This window comes from Diplotaxodon limnothrissa, linkage group LG7 (genome assembly GCF_057381915.1).
Source record: "Diplotaxodon limnothrissa isolate DT_005_m linkage group LG7, D_limnothrissa_male_GT1.1, whole genome shotgun sequence".
Lineage (NCBI taxonomy): Eukaryota > Metazoa > Chordata > Actinopteri > Cichliformes > Cichlidae > Diplotaxodon > Diplotaxodon limnothrissa.
Window position 1 is genome coordinate 35,435,135 of NC_140602.1, and position 21,135 is coordinate 35,456,269.

At 40.6% G+C, this 21,135-nt stretch overlaps 1 protein-coding gene across 1 annotated transcript; it reads right to left on the reverse strand.

Annotated features, from left to right (window-relative positions):
- tmc2a (transmembrane channel-like 2a) lies at positions 1 to 20,340 on the reverse strand. Its single transcript, XM_085357068.1, has 20 exons — positions 20,304 to 20,340; positions 16,728 to 16,766; positions 16,166 to 16,625; positions 15,890 to 16,045; positions 15,677 to 15,767; positions 15,507 to 15,588; positions 15,305 to 15,411; positions 14,464 to 14,562; positions 8,751 to 8,893; positions 8,341 to 8,488; positions 7,618 to 7,806; positions 7,330 to 7,509; positions 3,280 to 3,438; positions 3,007 to 3,135; positions 1,644 to 1,711; positions 1,198 to 1,437; positions 977 to 1,102; positions 774 to 852; positions 311 to 428; positions 1 to 215 (listed from the first exon to the last, which is right to left on the reverse strand). The coding sequence occupies exons 1-20, from the start codon at positions 20,338 to 20,340 to the stop codon at positions 1 to 3; spliced, it is 2,865 nt and encodes a 954-aa protein (XP_085213194.1).
- Positions 20,341 to 21,135: the final 795 nt, after the last annotated feature.

Genomic DNA, 21,135 nt, shown 5'->3' on the forward strand with positions numbered 1-21,135 from the left:
TTATCTCGGAGGGGGCCCTCTCCCACGGCCTCGACCCGGTCCAGCACCTGGACCTGGTCCAGGTCCTCTGGGTCCAGGTGGCCTGCTTACTGGCCCTCGAGCATTAGGGTTGGACGACGCTAGAGCCACATCTTTCTGCAGGTTAACACCTTTACCAGCTGTCCCGGGTTTTGTCTTTGTTGGTTTTGGTTTTGGTTCTTGCTCTGGTGGTTTTTCTGTTCAGAGAGAGAGAAATGGTTATTGTCCACGTTGTAGTCTAATCAGAGTTATGCTTTGAAAGTCAACGCGATCATCAGGATGTAGTTCTGACCAGGCTCTGGTGGAGCAGGGGGAATGAGGGATCGGTTCGGTAGAAGGTCCTCCAGGTCTTTCATGACCTGGTTGGTGGTGTCTGCATTGTTCCTTCGATTCTTCTCTTCATCGCGAGCCTGGATTAAAAAATAGAGTTAGGCATAATAGTTTTGGAGGATCTATTAGATGCACACGATATATTGCTAAGCCTGGTCTTCGAGTATGATATGATATAAACAAGAAAAGTTTGGGAATTCCAGCTGGCTTGTTCATTGAGCAGAACTTTATGTGCCCTGAGGTGAAAATGAATGTCTCTACCAAACATCATGACCACTATCACTTGCTATGATATGATATTTTAACCTGTGTCTGACATTTCTGCTAAAAAGGTATTAATCCTATAGTTTATGCAGTTCTCAGCTCTAGAGCAAGAGCCCTATTCAGCACGTGTGCAGAATGAACTTTGGACTTTTTCTACACACCATCTTCATCTTTTTCTTCAGCTCCATGTTGGAGTTTTGGTATGCCTCGGATACTGAGTTCAAATAATAGATGGCGAGTCTGTGAAAGAGATAGGACAGGATTAATTTTCTTTTTTAGTGGCTTCAAATGAAAAAGTGGGATTTTGAGTAATTCTACACCTGCATGTAGGCCAGAGTGTGGTTTTATGGGTGTTTACACTCACACCATGAGAAGTACAGCTGGTATAATGAGACCGGGGTTAGCTGCATAGCTAAAGAGTGTTCCCATGAAGGCCGGCAGGTCCAGGTCAATCGTCTCCATGATTATGTCAAACATCTTGTCCTTTCCACTGCAAACAATAACTTACTCGCTGCATTTCATAATAGCAATATAATAGCACTTCATGTATCTTTTTTTCGGATTAATATCTGTGCTTTTTATCACCTGAAAGGTCCACAGTCAAACGAAGGTGGCAGCGTCATGATGGTGTAGACAACAGGTAACAGGCTAAGGAAGAGCACGAGGAGCAGGAGACCCATGTAGAAGTTGTTGGACTTAGAGGCCTTGAAAACTCTCTCGTGGGGGACGTTAGTGGCCATCACAGCCCAACACTGATAGTACATGGAGCTGAGGAGGCGGAGCACATTGATGCCCACCAGCCCGGGGGCATAAAATGCACCCATCCTTATATCAAAAAGGATCAAGTGAGCAGGTAAATACCAAAACAAGATTGATTTACCACCAGAAATAGGTCAAATTTAAAAACACTGAGTAGGAAGAAATATATTATAATGATCACAAAAATGGTTTCTCAGCTTTAGAGTGGCTCGATAAATACAAGGGTTGCAGGTCAGTGTACATGACGCTCATAGGTAAAGTAAAGTTTGTACCAAATCATGCCTTGATTGAAGACCAATCCAAGAACATTTCCACTGATGTCAAACTCGCCGTATGATGGCTGAAGTGATCAGAGACAAGTATTAGTTTCACAGCAAAACAGACTAGTGGGCCATAATATTTTTCAGCTAAATAAATTAATATAAAGGCACCAACTCTTGTCAAGTGGCCATGTCCCTAACTCCAGTATCCAGATGGATGAGTTATAAAAGAAATCATGAATCTTTTTGAAGGATGAAATTATCCAAAGAATGTTAAAATCATTTTTGGGTGTAGCTGTAACCATGTGTAGTTGGGTATCATACATGGGCGTCTACAGGGATTGACTTGCTTCTGGATTCTGTCTCAATTGGTCATTTATAGGAAGTGCAGTTATTGACCACTTACCTAATCCAATCAGACTTTGTTATAATCATTGGTAGAATGGCTAATAGTGAATCATTCTACAAATTATTTACTAGAATGAATGCAAGAATACAATTTTACATCAAGTTTGGTTTCATTTTGAGCCTGGCACTTCCAGACGTTTCTTCCTGTTAAAAGGGAGTTTTTCCTTCCCACTGTTGTCAAGTATTTGCTCAGAGGGGGTCATCTGCTTTTTTGGGATTTTCTCTGTATCATTGTAGGGTCTTTACCTTACCTTATAAAGCACCTCGAGGGGGCTGTTGAATTTAACTGAAACCTCTCTTATGGTGACAGTTTTTTTCAGGCAAATCCCTCAACATTCATGAAACTACCAATAGTACCAAGGACACTAGCAAAAAACACAACTAGAGAAAAATCCATTTGGATGGATAAGGTGAGAGCCAGTGTTTATGGCCACCACCTGCAAGAACATTACTTTTATGGGGAAGTTGTCTTTTTGTTTTCACCTCTACACTTGTATTTTTTTTTCACATTCATTGGTTTATGATGGTTTTATAAACAATGCTTTATAATTCCTAACCAGAGAGATTAATATTTTTGAAGTTTAACAGACTTTGTGTTTTACTATGATAATCAAGTGTCTTATAAATTTTTGTTGAGCAATGTTTCATCAAAGGTTTCATCAGATGCTTAATTCAAATATCCAGTGTCTGGTATTCCTAAATGAAATCCATATTATTACATGTTGTTTTTACAGAAGACATATTTACATCTCATGAAAGCAACAGGTGTGACTGAATGATTGCTTGATTCCATTTGGTCCTAATTTGAGGCTCCTCTTGTGCACGCTGGCTCAACATGCTATAGCTCACTTTGTAAATGTGAAATGTCCCCTGGGTAAAATGCCTCTTCCACCTCAAAAGTTACTACAATGTCCACAGATAAGAAGGGGCTGTGGAGTGTTTATATTAATTTAATTAAGAGACTTACAAATCCAGCCTCCAGGTCCCAGCACCAGCAGTAGTTAAGGAAACGTACAATCACAGCTCGGGCAAAGTCACCAATCAGGATGGTTAGGTAGGACACCTGGATGTCTGACACGGTCAGCTTCACAAACTCCTGGAACAGCACAGTTATACATAAATTTTAACACTTCTAATTCGTGCCGTTAAAAAATTCACCAAGCCTGTTAGTTTTCTGTGGTTGTGGTTTTACTTGTGATTGAGATGTTTATTATAAATGAAAATAAGTTGTCATTTGTACAATGCCCACTGCAGTCTCCCAGCATGGTCCTCTAATGACATCAGCTGGATCCATTGGAGGCGGGGTGGCTTCTGAGTCATTCATCAGACGTGAGTAGTTGGCGTAGTACTCCTTCATGGCCCAGATGGAGGCGTTCTTTATGGACTGCTCTTCCTCCAGCTGAAGGGAACAAAGAGGATAATCAGTCAGTAAATTTTCACACAGCGGACATATTGTTACAATTAGTCAAGTCAAGTCAAGTTTATTTATAGAGCACATTTAAAAACAACCAAGGCTGACCAAAGTGCTGTACAGTAAATACAGATAAAAATACAATAGAACACAATTTCGTAATAACACCTCGCTGATAAAAATAAAATAAAAATATATAAAACAAATAAATTAAACCTTTCTAAAAGCCAATGAAAAGAGGTGAGTTTTAAGAGCGGTTTTAAAAGTTTCTAGGCTTTTGGAGAGTCTGACGTGAGGAGGTAAACTGTTCCACAGTCTGGGTGCAGCCACAGCAAACGCCCTCTCTCCCTTTGTCTTTAATTTATACCTGGGAACATCTAAAAGCATCAGGTCGGCTGACCTCAAAGATCTCCTGGGGCAATAAGTACTAAGGAGTTCTGACAGGTAAGAAGGTGCAGTGCCATTTAAAACCTTAAAAGCCAGCAATAAGATTTTAAAATCAATCCTAAAGGCAACTGGGAGCCAGTGGAGAGAGCAGAGAACCGGAGTGATGTGGTCTCTTTTTTTTGAACCGGTCAACAGGCGAGCGGCAGCGTTCTGCACCAGTTGAAGGCGATGTAGACAGGAACGATCTAGGCCAGCATAGAGGGAATTGCAGTAGTCTAGCCGTGAAGTAATAAAAGCATGGACCACTCTTGCTAGATCGTTCCTGCAAAGGTAAGACTTGACTTTGGCTAAAATCCGCAAATGATAAAAAGATCCCTTAACTACAGAGCTGATTTGTTTATCAAGTTTAAAAGCATTGTCAAAAATAACACCAAGACTCTTAATGGAAGAAGTGCAATCGGAGGTTAGGGGTCCCAAAAAGTCAAGAGAGAAGTTGGGATCTTTAGGAAGCCCAAACACAATGACTTCAGTTTTGCTTTCATTAAGGTGTAAGAAGTTAAGAGTCATCCAAGTCTTAATGTCAGACAAGCAGGAGAGTAGCGGCTGCAAAGAAACATTGCAGTTCAACCTCAGAGGGAGGTAGATTACATGGGTATATAACTCAAGGCCACTATAAAATATTGGCAGCAAGCCCTATTTTATACACAATGGAACATAAAATGTTTAACCTTTTCATGCATAGTGGTCACTACAGTGGACAGCTATTCAAAAGCTGTTTTCTTGTATTTGTGTCAGTGTTGATGATATACTTGCACATAAACCACTACATTGGACACTGATGTGTCACTCCATACCCTGCCACTCACTGATCGTTTAGTGTTACTATAGATGTATGACGTGTTTCATTGTAATTATTGCTATTTAACCCTGTCATGCATAGGGATGGGTACCGGTGTCCAGTGCCATGATGGCACCGGTTCTGATATAAACGGTAGTAACCAGACCGAAAAGCAGCGCACATTTCGGTGCTTTATTTCGGTGCTTTTTTTTTCCTGAGCTGTGATACACTTTAGATTCTAGCCAATCATTTTACGTTTCCGAGGATAGTAGGCGGGGCCAGGTACGTACGTTCTGTTAGAGCAGAGCTACAGATTAAAAATGTCCAAGGCGAAGCGGTCAAAAGTCTGGCTGTACTTCACAGCAAAATATGCAAACTCAGCAGCCTGCAACAAGTGCTTTAAGCTGATACTGTGATACTGTCAAAGGAGGTAACACCTCAAATCCAATGAAACACCTGGCGACGCATAGCGTTTTTTTTTAAAAGCCCAGAAATGCGCCGTATTTGATAGCTTGCTGCGAGACCTCACACCAAGCACATCTACTGCGGGTGGGTTGCCTGTTATGCAACATCCCCCAAAAACACGAAGAGGAGAGTCCTGGCCCCTAGCCCTGCCAGTGTAGCAGACATGATGACGGATGATGGTGGCAGCAGCAGCTGTTCTTCTCTGCGTGAGTAGCTAATTTACGTTGAGTAGGCTAACCACGTTATTACATTAATGCATGTAAGGTGAACTAGCAAACATCATCATAGCTACATGCGGCTGTCCTCTTGTTTGATGGCAGATACTCCCTTCACCCTGGCTAAAAAGGCTAAAATGACCAAAGAAAAAGTGGAAAACAGTTAAACATGAGAGGTTTAGGACAAAGTTTGTGTTTTTTCCATTGTTTAAGCACTGCTTCCAGCCAAGAGTGATACCATATATGCCCCATAGCTGCAGAAAAGGCTAACATTGTTATATTTTTACAAAAAACAGCTGAACATGAGAGGTTTTTGGACCCATTTTGTGTTCTCCATTCTTTAAGCACCGGTTTGAGCACCGTTTAAGCACCGGCACCGTTTCAAAAGTACCGATTTGGCACCGGTATCGGATAAAACCTAAACGATACCCATCCCTAGTCATGCATGAATTATGACAACCCCAATCAGGATTTTTTCTTAAGTATTTTTATGCACCGTTTCATGCCTAAAGATGAATAAAAATACTTAAGAAAACAATCCTGATTGAGGTTGTCATAATTCATGCATGAAAGGGTTAAACTCAGACTTTGTAGGTGTTTATTCAAATATTAGCTCATTTTGAATTTGACAGCAACATGTCTCAAGAATATTGGGACAGGGGACAAAAGGCTGGAAAATTAAGTGGTGCTATACAGAACAGCTAATTAAGTTAACTGGCAACAGGTCAGTAACATGATAGGGGTAAAGATAGGCAGACATTGTCCATCCATCCGCTTCCGCTTCTCAGGGTTGCGGGGTGAGAGGCAGGGTACAGCCTGGACAGGTCACCAGCGCAGGGCTAACACATAGATGGGAGACAACCAATCGCTCTTGCTTTCACACCAATTTAGTGTTTCCTATTAACCTTTTCCCACCCTAGATAAGACTTTATTGATCCCACGGCGGGGAAATTTCTGCGTTACCTCAGCTCAGCTGTATGTCTTTGGACTGTGGGAGGAAGCCAGAGTACCTGGGGAGAACCCATGTGAATGCAGGAAGAACATGAAAACTCCACAGAGAAAGACCCGGCCTGATGGCGGAACTGAACTCAGAGCCTTCTTGCTGTGAGGCAACGGTGCTAACCACCGTGCCATCATGTTGCCTGGCAGACATTGTTAATAATTCAGCTTTGTGATAATCTACAGTACATAAATTCATCAAAAGATTCAGAGAATGTAAAGAAATTCCTGTGTGCAAGGAACAAGGTCGAAATCAATACTGGATGCCTGTGATGTTTAGGCCTTGCTGCATTACAAACAGGTATGATTCTGTGAGCAGCTGGTGTCCTCAGTTCCCAGATGTTTACAGACTGGACAGGATGCTACCCAGTGATAAATATGGCCTTATGCCACTTTTTTCTTTTTAATTTTGTCAGTTTCAACATTTGATTTTTTTTTTTTATGTTTTATTGTGAATGAAATATGGGTTTGAGATCATTACATTCTAATTTTATTTGCATTTTAAACAACATCCCAGTTTCCCAGGAATTGGAGTTGTACATGCATTGTTAAATGTAAGATTTAGAGAAGCGCTAATGGATTCTAATGACTAAGGGTGTACACATTCAACCTTTAGAAATCCAGACAAAATAAATAAACAAGAAGAGTCTATAAAGTTTTGCTAGAGACCCTTAATTGGAAAAGATTCTCATTCAATTAAACAGTTTGCAATGTAGATGATGTACCCTAATGTTTATAATGTGCAATATTTATTTATTTATTTGTACAAACTGCAACAGCCAGAAAAATAAAATGTAAATCTTTACATGAGAGGTAAATTCTCAACATGACCAGTCAATTTCAGTAACATATGTAACTATTACTATGTCAGTGTGTTTCTCTACAAGGTTCAACTTTGGTTCAACTTTACCATAACAGAGATAAACGTGCTACTGTCTAAGTGGACAAATTAAATGGAGACAACAGCTGCAATACCTTGGTGTTGACCTCATCAAACAGGGCGAACAGAAACGTGTAGAGGTTTCCGAGGAAAAGGGCAAAGATGCGTCCGAGCTGCCATTTGAGGGCGATCCGAGGATGGTAGTCCTCCAGCTCAGCAATGGTCTCAAACAGAGGTGGACACACCAGGCCCAGAAGAGACATGACAATCTCCATCTGAAAAAAGTCAAAATTATTCATAAGCTTTTTTAAAAAAAATCTTCATCATCTTTACATGAACTGAGGTGAAGTATTCAACAGCATTGTGAGTCTGACCATTATTACCTCATTCTTCTCATACCAGCTGAGGTCGTCCCTTGTGGCAAACTCCTGAGATCTCTTCACCACAAAGTAGATGAGGTACCCACTGCCGCCGAGGCTACAGGTGATCAGGAAGTTAGCCAGGACTCTGAGGAACCTGCGCAGGTGGATGTTCTCGTCCTTCTGGTTCTCCTGCTCGTCCACAATGGACTCCTGTTCTTATCAAAACATGAGGGGAACTGACTGTCAGTAAAGCGCTTTTTTATTATAATGAGCAGTTCTAAACCCTCAAATAACTAAGCTATTATAGAGACTAAAATCACAGATAAGGTCATTTATGATGCTATTATATTTCATACAGGAATACAATTTTTATTGGCCTTATTTATGTTTATCCTCACTGTTTACTTTATCTGTGATAGAGCTAAAATGTTCTCATGTCATTAATTATTATTTTAAATTACATTAATGCCTAAAGGCTTCACCAGCAGTAAATCTTGCTAATCTGGGTCTGTTAGCCAAGGATCGCTACAAAACATTATAAACATCGGAAGCTGTAAATTATAATATAATAATATGTAATAATATGATATAAAATAACACATACATATATTTTGCACAAGTTTCCTTGTTAGACCTATGGGTCAATTCCTGTAAAAACTGCAAAAATATTGTAAATGAAGTAGATTGGATGTTGTATATATTCCATATTGAGCATCCCGAAGGCTTTAGGATTGTTCTGGTTACCTTGAAACTGGTGGTGATGGAGGCGTACTTGTTGTCAGCGGTCTCCGCATTGCCAATGAGGTAATCCCAGCTGGTGAACATCTTCCAGGCGAAGGTGAAGTCTGAATCCTCCCCATCTCCACCACCAACATCAGCATTTTTGGCCATTCTACAAGCAAAGAAAATAAAAATACCATACCTACTAACTCATCTTCAGTTTCTACATTATTTAATGATGATGATGTAATTTATAGTTAAAGACATATTTTTTCGCAAACTGCTCGGTGCTTTTGGATAAAAAGCAAATAAATGTATCAAAATATATCCCTGCATACATCCGATTTCTTAACTCTGCAATGAATCTGCGACCACCTGGTTTGTGATGTATGTGACTGAACTGGCACGCATCCACGCATGTACTGTACACTCACGTGCGGATCACAAGCATCAGGCTGTAGCCGAAAGTGCCAATGCCGACCATGAGGTAGGACAAAGGTAGCCTGAACTTCAGCACGCCGACGGTCCTCTGGTCGTTGTAATATCCGTAGAACAGCACTGAATATTTGCAGTACCCCTGAGAATGGAAGAAATGTCATTTTGGATGCCATGTTTTCTCACTTATCTTCTTGCCTATAGATCCAAAGGGGTAATACTGAAAATAGCAGAAATTTAAATGACGAGTTGCTCTGCCAGAGATCTGTCAGTTATCGTGTGCCTGTCTGTGCCAGGTGGTTTTCAATATATATTATAATATATATATTAAAAAAAAACTTTTCTAACTCTTCAGATCATTATGAGTGCTCAAACACAGGAAAAGTGAATATTCATTCCAACTCAAGTGACTTTGCTTTAGCTAAAACATCTTTGATGGATCACCAAAGGTTCCTGCATATAGAAAAAGAAAATCACGCAAACACATGCGTTCAACGGCAGCACATTTACAACAGCCTCACAGCACACACAGACTTATAGGACACACACGCAAGCCATGCTTGTTCATATTAGTGAATATACACACACATAGTCAGACTTATGGAGCCTCTCTTTCTATTTACAAACAAGTGATGTTTCCACATTCTCTTCACCTGTCTAAACGAAATACCCAGCCTACATCATTAGACATACACACACAATTATGGGCACACTAAGGTTTGTCACATGGAATGTAAATGGAGCTGGCACCAGAGAAAAAAGGTTAAAGATATTTAACCAGCTTAAAAAACTACAGGCAGATGTTGTTTTATTACAAGAGACTCACAGGCCTGTCACAGGTTTAAACGAACTTAAAACACCTGAGTTTCCTAATATGTTTGCAGCCTGTTATAATTCTAGACAAAGGGGACTAGCAATTTTAATACATAAAAATGTTAATTTTACAGTACTCGATACAGTTATAGATCCAGAGGGCAGATTCCTTATTATTAAATTATCAGTATTTAACAAAAAGCTATGTATTGTAAGTATATATGGTCCAAATGTTGATGTTGACCCTCACTCTTTCACAGATTTTTTAGTGCACTCTCTGAACACCTTGATTGCACACTTATTCTTGGAGGCGACCTCAACCTTGGACTAAATGAAGAAATGGATAGGCTCAACACAACAGGAACTCAGCGCAATTGGCAGTCCACAAATATAATCAAACAGTTTATGAGCGACTATGGTCTTTGCAATGCATGGCGCTCCCTTCACCCCAGCAGTAAGGAATATACTTTCTTCTCACATGTCCATCACTCCTACTCTCGTCTGGATTATTTTTTGGTCAGCAGCTCACTGCTGAGTGACATTTCAGATACTGAGATTCACCCTATAGCTGTCAGCGATCACGCTCCTGTATCTTTAACACTAATACATAAGAAGAACGCTACACCAAGTAAAAACTGGAGATTCAATACATCGCTGCTCAAAGATGAAGACTTTATTAAATATTTTAAAAAAGAGTAGACTATAATGACACTCCCAGAACATCAGCTTCTGTTCTATGGGAAGCAGGGAAAGCTGTGATGAGAGGTAAAATAATTTCTTTCTCATCACACAAAGAAGAAAACAAAAATATTCAGAAAAAACATCAAATCCTTAGAAGAAGCCTACGCGTGGGACCAAGATCAAGAAATAATGAACAAAATATGCAAAACAAAACTAGAATTAAATGAAATTATTAATAAAAAAAAAACAGAATTCCTAGTACAAAGACTTCGCTTGCAGAATTTTGAACACAGTAAAAAATCAGGTCGATTTCTAGCTAACCAGTTAAAAATAAAGAAAGAAAAAACAACTATATGTGCTGTTAAAGATTTATCTGGAAACACAACATATGACCCTGGAAGAATAAACAACATTTTTAGGGATTTCTATGAAACTCTATATTCACCACAAATAAACCCGTCTAAAAATGAAATTGATCAGTTTCTTGACAACGTAACTCTTCCAAAATTACTAGAGTCAAGCAATGGCACTGGATTCACCACTGACGCCAGGTGAACTCCAGGAAGCCCTGATTAGTATGCCTAATAATAAGGCTCCAGGTCCAGACGACTACCCTGCAGAATTCTACAAAGAATTCTGGACAATTCTGGCACCAGTATTCCACAGAATGTTGCAGGAAATCAAGGAAAATGGCAGACTACCACCAAATATGAATTCTGCCAACATTAATCTCCTGCTAAAACCAGGCAAAGACCCTTTATTTCCCTCAAGCTATCGTCCAATATCCCTTATAAATGCAGACCTCAAAATAATCTGCAAAGCTCTCTCAAAAAGATTAGAGAAGATAACCCCCCTCTTAATTCATCCTGACCAAACTGGTTTCATAAAAGGTCGGCACTCACAGCTCTGGCACTCATCAACAAACGCACGTAGATTACTTAATTTAATAGACCACTCATGCAGTAAAAACATTGAAACCACAACATTATCTCTAGATGCAGAAAAAGCGTTTGACAGAGTTAACTGGAAATTTTTATTTGGTTTTGGAAACTCTTTCATAAACTGGCTAAAAATATTATATAATTCCCCAACAGCTTGTGTCAGAACAAATGACCAGACATCCTCCAGCGTCTGTCTCCTGAGGAGCACCAGGCAGGGATGCCCACTCTCCCCTTCACTTTTTGCAATTTTTATCGAACCACTAGCAGCAGCATTTAGACAAGATACACCATAAAATGTAAGAACGTAGAACATAAAATCAGTCTCTATGCGGATGATGTGTTGCTTTTTCTGCAAAACACACAAACCAACCTCTCTGAGGTAATTACTCTAATAAACTGGTTTTCAAGAGTTTCAGATTATTCAATTAACTGGCCAAAATCTACAGTTCTTCCAGTTAACTGCTCCCTCCATAATTCTTCTTCTGCCCCACTACAATCTGGAAATATTAAATATTTAGGTATTAATGTCCCTCCGAAGCTTTCAGACTTAACTAAATTAAACCACATCCCACTTCTAAAGAAAGTAGAAGGTCATCTGACTAGATGGAGATCTCTACCCATATCACTCATGGGAAGGGTGGCCACTATAAAAATGATGATCTTGCCAAAAATAAATTACTTATTTTTAATGATCCCGAACAAACCATCACAAGATTGGTTCAGATCCCTAGACTCGTATGTTTCTAAATTCCTTTGGAAAGATAAACCCCCGCGTATCATCTTAAAAACGCTACAAAGAACCAAGGACAAAGGAGGATTAGATCTGCCTAATTTTCAACAATATTTCTTAGCCAACAGGCTTCAGTTCATCTCAGAATGGTTAAAACATACCTTCTTAGATTAGCCCTGGCTAGATGCTGAACAGGCACTATGCAATGATCTAGAGATTTCAGACCTACCATTTATCAGCTCAAACATCAAAACATGAATGTTTTAAAAGCATCAACATAATCTCTTCTTTGACAGCATGGTGGGAGTTTCTAAAAATGACAGAGTCTTCATTAGTCCCATGCAGACGTACACCTATCTGGAATAACCCTGACATATTACAAAACAATAATATGATTAATTTTCCAGAATTGAGTTGTAAAGGAATTAAATACTTAGAACATATATTAGAGGGAACAGAGTTTATTCCATTTGACAGACTAGTTGCACAATATGGGATCAACAAGAAAAGATTTTTAGAATATCAACAAATTAAATCCATAGTAAAAAAGAAATTTAACCTCAGTCAAGTTGAATTGCAAACACCACCAAGTGCGGTACATTTTTTTACTCTTAAATCCCCTAAATTATTATCTAAAATATACAGAACACTTTCTAAAATAGATGAATCAATATCACTTCCTATTGCAAAGTGGGAAGCAGATTTGTCAGTCGGCTTAGACCAAAACTTCTGGTCTCAGATTTGCTTAAAAACCTTTAAATTGATTAGAAATCCCAGTCTGCAATTAATACAATACAAAATACTACATAGAGTGCACTATACAGGTCATCGGATGTTCCAGATGGGCTTTACATCTTCCAACGACTGCTCACACTGTCAAGGCAATACACCAGACAATTACATCCACGCTCTTTGGTTCTGTCCACCAGTGCAGAAGTTTTGGCGCGAAATATGTAAAGACTTATCAAAGTGTCTGAAATGTAACATTCAAACTTCCCCTTTAGTGTGCTTGTTGGGCAAATTGGATGATGTCACTACAGAAACTAATACAGTCCACATGGTTTTTACTGCCCTATGCATTGACAAGAAAACGGTCCTCATGAACTGGAAAAATAAAAATAATCTTAATACTAGCCAATATAGAAACCATAATATAGATCACATTAGCCTCGATACAGCCTCTGCCACCACATTAGATCAATCCCTCTGGGCTCCATCACCTAGCGGGGGTGGGTCGCCAGTGTGGTTGATGTGGAGGTTGGGACGGGCTTAGGGCGTCTGGAGACTCCCTAGGGACGTTATCCCTGGAGGGCTTAACACAGGGGTTGGGGTTAGTGGCACTGGTTGCTCTTAGAGGGTGTTCTCCTTGTGGCTGCGTGGGGGAGCTGGCCCCAGGGAGGGGCATCTTGCTCCTCCCTTCTTTTCCTCCCCATCCCCGGCTGCCTCCCTCTTCCCGCTCCAACACACTCACCCACACAAGTAGGGCCTTGGGGTGCGGGTGTGTCACCAGGGTGCAGGGGAGGCAACTGGTAACTGATGCCCTCAGGGGTCGGTGCGTTGGTGGTTCTTGGTGTCCGGGGCTGGGCGCTCAGGCATGTACCAGCTCACTCCCAGTGACTACTTGGCGGGGCCTGGTGCCTGTTGCTCGGTCAGGCCTCTTCCGGGGCAAAGGGGGCCCTCGGGCCTCTGGGCCTGCGGCTCAGTTCACTCTGGCACAGCTGGCTGCTGGCAGAGCCGGCGGGCACGCTACTGCAGCCCCCTCTGGCTTCTGCTCCGTGGCTACTGGGTGACCCCTCATCTGGGGCTCTTCCCAGGAGGGTGGCACGGATGCCCCTCCGGTGGTCCTCCTTGGGCTCTCGCACTCTGGGGCCTCTGGATGTCTGGGGCCTGGATCTCCTCCATGCCTGCTTCATGCCCTTCATGGCTCTCTACATCCTCTAGCAGACCATTACATGGGGAAACCTTTTGAATACAAGCACGCTGATCCACACAGGTGTGCACACGGGTGTTCACTGTTCATAGACATAAACTACACCTTTATTGGCTGCTATTTCCAAGCACATTGTGCGCTGCGTGTCCTGCTTGCTACACAACAACATTCAATATTTAGTATTTACTGCTGTTTACACTTAGCTAGATAACGTGATGGTGTTGTGTTTAGTATGTTGCTCTGTTTTTTTTGCTTGTTTTCTCTTCTTTTTCTCTCAACAGGTGACTCAGGAGATTTTTTTTCTCTTTTAAGTGCCCTTTCTCACTGTCCGTCTTCCCTTCTGTTTTTCTTTTCCTTCATCTTTCTTTCTCCCTTTCCTATCCCTCATCATGTCTGTCCCGTCTGTAACAACTGAAAATAAAATAAAATAAACAATAACAACAAAGGTTGATCAAATGGACAAATACAGCAAGGCCGTGATGATCCATCTGGCGAAGTAAATCCATTGGGTATCCTTGTTGGTCTTCAGACAACAATTCTGACGGCTAAAGAACCAAATGGGACAGGCAAAAAAAAGAAAAAGAAAAAGAAAATAATTCATTTTGTGCTAAACTCACATTGAAGTCCATGAGGACAGAGTAGTCTTGAGCAGTATCCTGCTCTGCTCTGGGTACAGTCTTCCTGGGAATAGACCCATAGGGAAGACCCATCAGGACCTGGAGACAACATAAAACAATGAATTTGTGCAAATTTCAAATATCACCCAGCAAGTTCTTCCTGGCAACATGGCGACAAATCCCAGTTTTAACAATTAATAGTTCTTAAATGTTCTTAAATGAGAGTTTAATAAAAGAAAGGTTTTGTCTTCACTGTCCTGAAAACTGGACATGCTTTCAAAATGTGTGGATGATCAGTGTGACATTCCTAACAATGGTAAATTTATGTGCAAGAAAGCTTTTATATTGTCCTTTTATCGATTAAAAAAAAGACTCGAGAGGGAAAAAAAAGGGGGGGGGGAGGGGCCTGTGAGATCAACTCCATCTCCCAACTGCTACCTCTGAAGTCCAGTTCTTATCTTAATGAACTAACTGACCCAGGAGCTGACCGAACCACAGCGGCAGCTTGGATTTATAATGCATAAGGAGATGTTTGTCTCACGTGAAGTTTGTCAACTGAAGTAAACGAGAATTTATATGGAGGTAAAGGTAAATGGCTTCAAAGTGTTGTTTATATAGTGAAAAATGGGTGTTTGGTAATTCCTGTCTGTGTAGGTGGAGACTACATTAGGTTGGTGTCTTTACACAACCATTTAATTACAAAATTAACTGTCAATCAATCCCATTGGATTAAACAAAGCCATATTTGTTGCCTTGTAACTAGACCATCAACATCTGACCATCAACGGTACAGTGTTTACATTTACGTATTTTTCTGGGTAAGAGGACAACATGATGTCACCTCAGGGATGACCACAAGTCCAAAGGTGAATCCAAAAAGCACAAGGTTCATGCCGTACATCCATCGCAGGAAAATAAAGTAAGATGCAACGGATGACCCAAAGTGACCTGGGGACAGTGAGAACATTTTTAGTTTTTGCATCTGCCCAGAAGGAGTTTTCCATTGCTGCTAAACACAGATGAGCTGTAAACAATAAACTTACTTTCCACCTCCTTGATCTTCCTCTCCCATGGGATGCACGCTGTTCTGAAATTTTCAAAATCCCTCTGAAACTTGATCCATTTCTTAGATTTAAAAAACAAAACAAGACAGCAAATTAGAGAAGCAGAGCACAAGCAAACACAAGGATAAAATCTAAATATTGTGCCTAACCTTTGTCATCATCACTTTGTAGGCATACCACTTTCGGCCTTTCCCTTTCCCCAAAGCGCCTTCAAACTTATCCACAAATTCTTGAGCTTCCCTGTGAAGAAATGGGAAAACATTTTCATTAGAATGCAATAAACCATTTTTAAAATACAAATATTTTAGTCCAAGATAAGTTTCATGTTAAAATATGAGTAACATGAGAAAGAAGGAGATTACTTTAGGAGTTTGAGCCTCCGCTGCATCCTCCAAGGCTTATTCCTGATGTTGGCGATGAGTTTCTTCTTCTCCTCCACCTCCTCCATCAGCCGAGCCATCTCTCCCTCTGACATGGACTCCTCTTCCTCACTCGAGTTGGAGTTGGAATCTGATGAACTGGGGAGGAAAGGACAGACGGAGTCAAATCCTGCATAAACGACTGTTAGGGAATTCAGAGGAGTCTTCAGAGAATCTTAAAGATTCATCACGAGGGTACGATGACTTCCTCTGACCTACCTGTCACCCTTTTTCTTTTTCTTCTTCTTGTCCTTGTCATCATCTTTGCCCTTGCCCTTCCCTTTCCCTTTGCCATCACCCTTCTTACCCTTGGTCTCCTCTTCTTCTTCCTCCTTCTTTCCTTTCTTCCCTCCTCCCTTCTTTCCCTTCTTTCCTTTCCCCACATCACTGTCCTCCTCATCACTGTCCTGGGCTTTGCCTCCTTTCTTCTTATTGGCTGCTCCTCCTCTCTTCCTCTTGGGAGGCTCATCCTCGCTTTCATCCTCATCATCATTGCCACCACGTTTCTTGGCCAGCTTCTTCCTGTTTGCTCCTCTACGCCCCCTGGGAGCTTCGTCTTCCTCCTCATCGTCCTCATCATCATCATCATCACTGGCCGGTTTTTTGCCTCGTCCTCGTCCCTTTACGCCTCCTCTTCCTCCCGCCTGCCTCCTGTTCCCTCTCCTCTGAGTGGCACCATCTGTGTAAACCGCACGATTGATATTCTGAGCATTTAATTAGACTCTCAACTTTTCATCGTTGTTATAAAGAAGTTCGGTGAACTGCAGTTTTATTCACTCACCGTCACTTTCACTTAAATCTCCGTCTATCTCGATGCCAACTGAGGAAGAACACAAAGACACACAATCAAAAAGAAAACAACACAATCAAGTAATCACCTCGGCTTAAACCATATCAGCTGCCTGCCCCAGAACAGCAGATATCATTTACAGACTCTTTGCCTGCAGGATATTTTAGTATCGACTAGAGATGGACCGATCGTATCGGTATCGGTCCGATACTGACCTAAATTACTGGATCGGATATCGGAGAAAAATAAAAAATGTAATCCGATCCATTAAATATCACGAAAGCACCTCACAAAACTTGCAACACGCCGTAACTCACCTCAGAACGTCGGAGCAGTATGCATCACGTGATAGAGCGGCTGTGGCATGCGGGACCTGTCGGTGGTCTGGATAGCATGTGGAGCTTCGCTAGCAACCCGGCATTTCATCTCCGACAAAGTTATCCCCGAGAGAAGTAAAGCAAGTGTGTAAGTCCATCTCTGAATGTTTGTAAAGTATTCCTGCGTTAAGCTTAACGAGCGATATATGGAGCGACTGCCTCTTCTTGCTGCTACTTCAATCGTGAAACTGCTTAACGATCAGCTGATCGGCTTTTCTGTCGCGAGTCTGTCTCTAGTTTGCTTTTGGCCCACTTTGCACCAGAAAGAGCAAACCAGCGGCTGAACAACAGCAGCACGTTTAAGCTTGATAAGCTGTTGTTAGAATTTATTTAATATTAATTTCTACACCAGGATCTTTTTCTACGTAGCTGACGGCTGGTAACTGTGCAGGGGCGGATCTAGCAAAGTTTAGCCAGGGGGGCCGATAGGGCATTAACAGGGAAAAGGGGGCACAAAGACATACTTTTCTTTCTTATTCTCATTTAAAATGTCGAGCTTTTAATAAATAATTATCTGACACCCAAAGTTTTAATTTGATGTAAAAGGAATAGAAGTCAATTACTGTATATAGTGACTATTAAGTCTAATATATATACCCTAGTAAGCTATAGTACTTTTTCCTTTGGGAAGGTACCATCTGTGCAGTCTGCAATTTTGTTGAAGAAAGATGTTGAATCTATTTAATATTTCTTGAAAAATAATTGATTTCTGTGCATTTTTTTTCACACTGCATCAAATTAAGGTTGATTACGTCGATTAAGCATCATGAGGTGGAGCGTGAGGGGTGGTTACTATTTTTTATTTATTTATTTTTGTTGTTGCTGGGAGTTGGAACCCTATTAGTTAGGTTGCTTAATATTTATGCTAAGTACTCTTTAAAATACCAGAATAGGGAGGATGGTGTAGGTTTAAGTTTATTAGATTGATCAGTATTGCTGAACTATGAAATATTTTTTTTTGCATACAGGTATAACAGAATAGCTTTAGTGTAGTTGTTGTTTTAAACTTGAGTATGAACTTGCAGACTTGCAAAATGCAGCAAGATATTTTAAAAAACACTTTTGTTGATTAAAAAACACTATATCGGATTCATATCGGTATCGGCAGATATCCAAATGTATGATATCGGTATCGGTATCGGACATAAAAAAGTGGTATCGTGCCATCTCTAGTATCGACTGGCTTCTTGATATAAGATGATGTGTTTAAAATGCATTCAGACTGCCTATGTGGTTCTCAAGACAAAAAGGACTCCAGGCCACATGTGATTAAAAACAAAAGTACATAAAACTTTATTAACTTAACCTGGGGGTCATTACTGCTCAAGATTTCAAGTTGCAGAAGGTTTTCAACCCGTGTGATGCCAACTGTATCATATTTACTACACAGGTTTTTGTGAGTTTTTGAGACGTTCACATTATGAGTGTAATTGTTTTCCCAAAAACCTAAATAAATTACCCAATAGATTACCCAATTAAACACAAAAACAAATTAATATTTAAATGTTTTTTTATTTGTCAGAGGTTCAGTTAATTCAATCAATACTTTTTTAAAATTGAATTTTCTGGCTTTTATTTCATGAATCTGTTGAATGTTTTTGGGTGATTTTTTTTTAAAATAACCAGTGCAAGGTCACTGGAACTTATACCAGCTGACTTTGGTTAAGAGGCAGAGTACACCCTCAACAGATCACTAATACTGGCCAACACAGAGAGACTGCCAACCACACACTCCCACGTGTACACCTCTATAATTACAGACAAGTCTTTGAGCTGTGGAACGAAGCTCAGAGAGAACTGATGAGGTTTATTCTCCTGGAGCATGCAGTCTGCTTTTAGTATAATGTTAAATGCCAAGAAAACAGATTGATGTAAAAAAATAAATTACTATTATTTTAGAGCGAGCAGAAAGATACGCCAACACACTAAAGTTACTGATGACTACACTGTATATAAATTTCAGGACAGTAACTAAAACTGATACTTCAAGCAGAAGATAATTTGATGTTGTTCTCTTTCTTTATTTACTGCATTTCCATATGTGTATGCAGATTTTTCAGTAAACCGCAGCATCTTTTTCTCAAAACAAAACAAAAAAAACACAAAAAAACAAATGCAAGATGCAAAAAACTTGAAAATACAAGAAGTGTTGTGCAACACTGGCTCTGGAAACTAACTCTCGTGCAAGTACACAACGTGAAAAGGGCAAGAAATAAACTGACTATAGAAACACTGGGAACTCTTTAGATGAAGAGACACAGCAGGGAGGAGGACAGGTGAAGACAGTCAGGGCACAGCAGACAATCACAAAGAGGAAGTAAAACTACTGCAAGACATGAGATAGCTGAGAGCATGTAGACAAGAAAGATTCTGAATATATTATGCAGGGAAAACTTACACACACACACAGACACACACACACACAGACACACACACACACACACACACACACACACACACACACACACCATGTATTTGCAATATTAACTGAGCCTCTTGCCCCATTCATTAGTCTGGACAGCACCTCACTGCACTATAGAGCACTTTAGAGACAGGTATTGTTACACTGCACTGATCTGTTACATGCACTTGTATTTTGTATCATGTTGTGCATTGTTGGATGTGTCTTGGGTGAGCAGACCAAGACTAATTCCTTCCCTGGGTTGCAGAAGTGGTGAAAGTAAATGTGAAGTTGAACTTAAGGAAGGAACACAACCCTAACCTGTAAAATTAGTGGGGTGGGTTTTAAAGATAGAAATATAATTTCATAATTAGTAACATACTAGTTTCATGTTGTCCCACAAAAAGATACTGCCATATTTTTTTTTGCCCTGCGTGCATCAGGACAAGAGCAACAAGAGAGAACATCCTGAGCTATAAAGCATCCTTCGCCAGCTTTGAGAGCGTTTAAAGTCGTGCAGGTTTTTAGCTACAATTACACAATTAACTCTTACACTGTGAGTGTTGCATTGATCCAAAAAGAGAAAGCAGCCAAATTACATCAGGATCAGGATGAGGCCACAAGTTAGTGGATTAATTTGAACATTAAAGAAGGAAGCCAACATGATGTTAGGCCCTAGACCAAAAGTAAAAAGGCTTGAATCGTCCTTGAATAGGTAAACCTGTCTGCACTTTCTTCAATTACCAATGAAACTAAATGAATCCTCCAGTCCTCCAGCCATTAACTTACCTTCTTCCATTTTAGCTGCATCACTTTTTCTCGGCATGATGAAAAATAGGACGTGTCTGACTCTCTCCGTCCTCTGCAGCACTTACAGATCCCGACCTCCTCAGCTGGCTGACTCTCCTTTGCCTTGGATGCCCGCCAAGCACCCAACTCAGGTATCCAGTCCTGTCACTATGGCGACTGTGAGCTGCTCAACAGGTGAGTTCGTGGTTAAGTCAAGCAAATTCTGGAAACCAAAGGTGATCCCTCTTGGACAGGCTGTTATCCTCAGAAGCTGCGACACTTACGTTTTATTAACATACAGATGCTATGGCTGATTGTGTGAGTGTGTGTGTCTTCACGGCTCTTCCCAACAGACCAAAGATCCAGATTATCTAATGCACCTCTTACTTGTGTTGTTACTTGACCACACATACATACAAACACATACACACACCACCACCAGGCCAGACATCCTAAAGATTTAATGAAGGTTTTGGTTTCTATCTGTCCATCACAGTAAGCAGGCAGCAAACACCTTGAGGTGACCTTGCAGCCCTCATACGTTTTTGTTTTAGTTAATAAAAACAAGGCAGGTGTTGGAATCAGCTCACCTGAAGCAGAGGCTGATCAAGTGTGTTGAGACAGAAACGGTAACAGCAGCGTAACGCATCGAGGACTCATTAAATAATAGAACAGGGCTCATTTTTCACATCCAAAATGATTCCATTACACGGTTGTCAGCTCCAACAGGTAAGAGGTGGATTACATCTTTTAAGATCTGTTGCCTATTCACAGAATATTGGCACATACCATGTGAATAGTGCCATGGAAGGCATTGCCATGAAGCCTCCAG

Coding starts and splice junctions, on each gene's coding strand:
- tmc2a (XM_085357068.1), bottom strand. CDS start 20,340: ATGCCGAGAAAAAGTGATGCAGCTAAAATGGAAGAAG. Junction 1,103..1,197: donor TTTGACTGTGGACCTTTCAG/GTGATAAAAAGC, acceptor TATTGTTTGCAG/TGGAAAGGACAAGATGTTTG. Junction 429..773: donor TGAAGAAAAAGATGAAGATG/GTGTGTAGAAAA, acceptor TTTTTAATCCAG/GCTCGCGATGAAGAGAAGAA.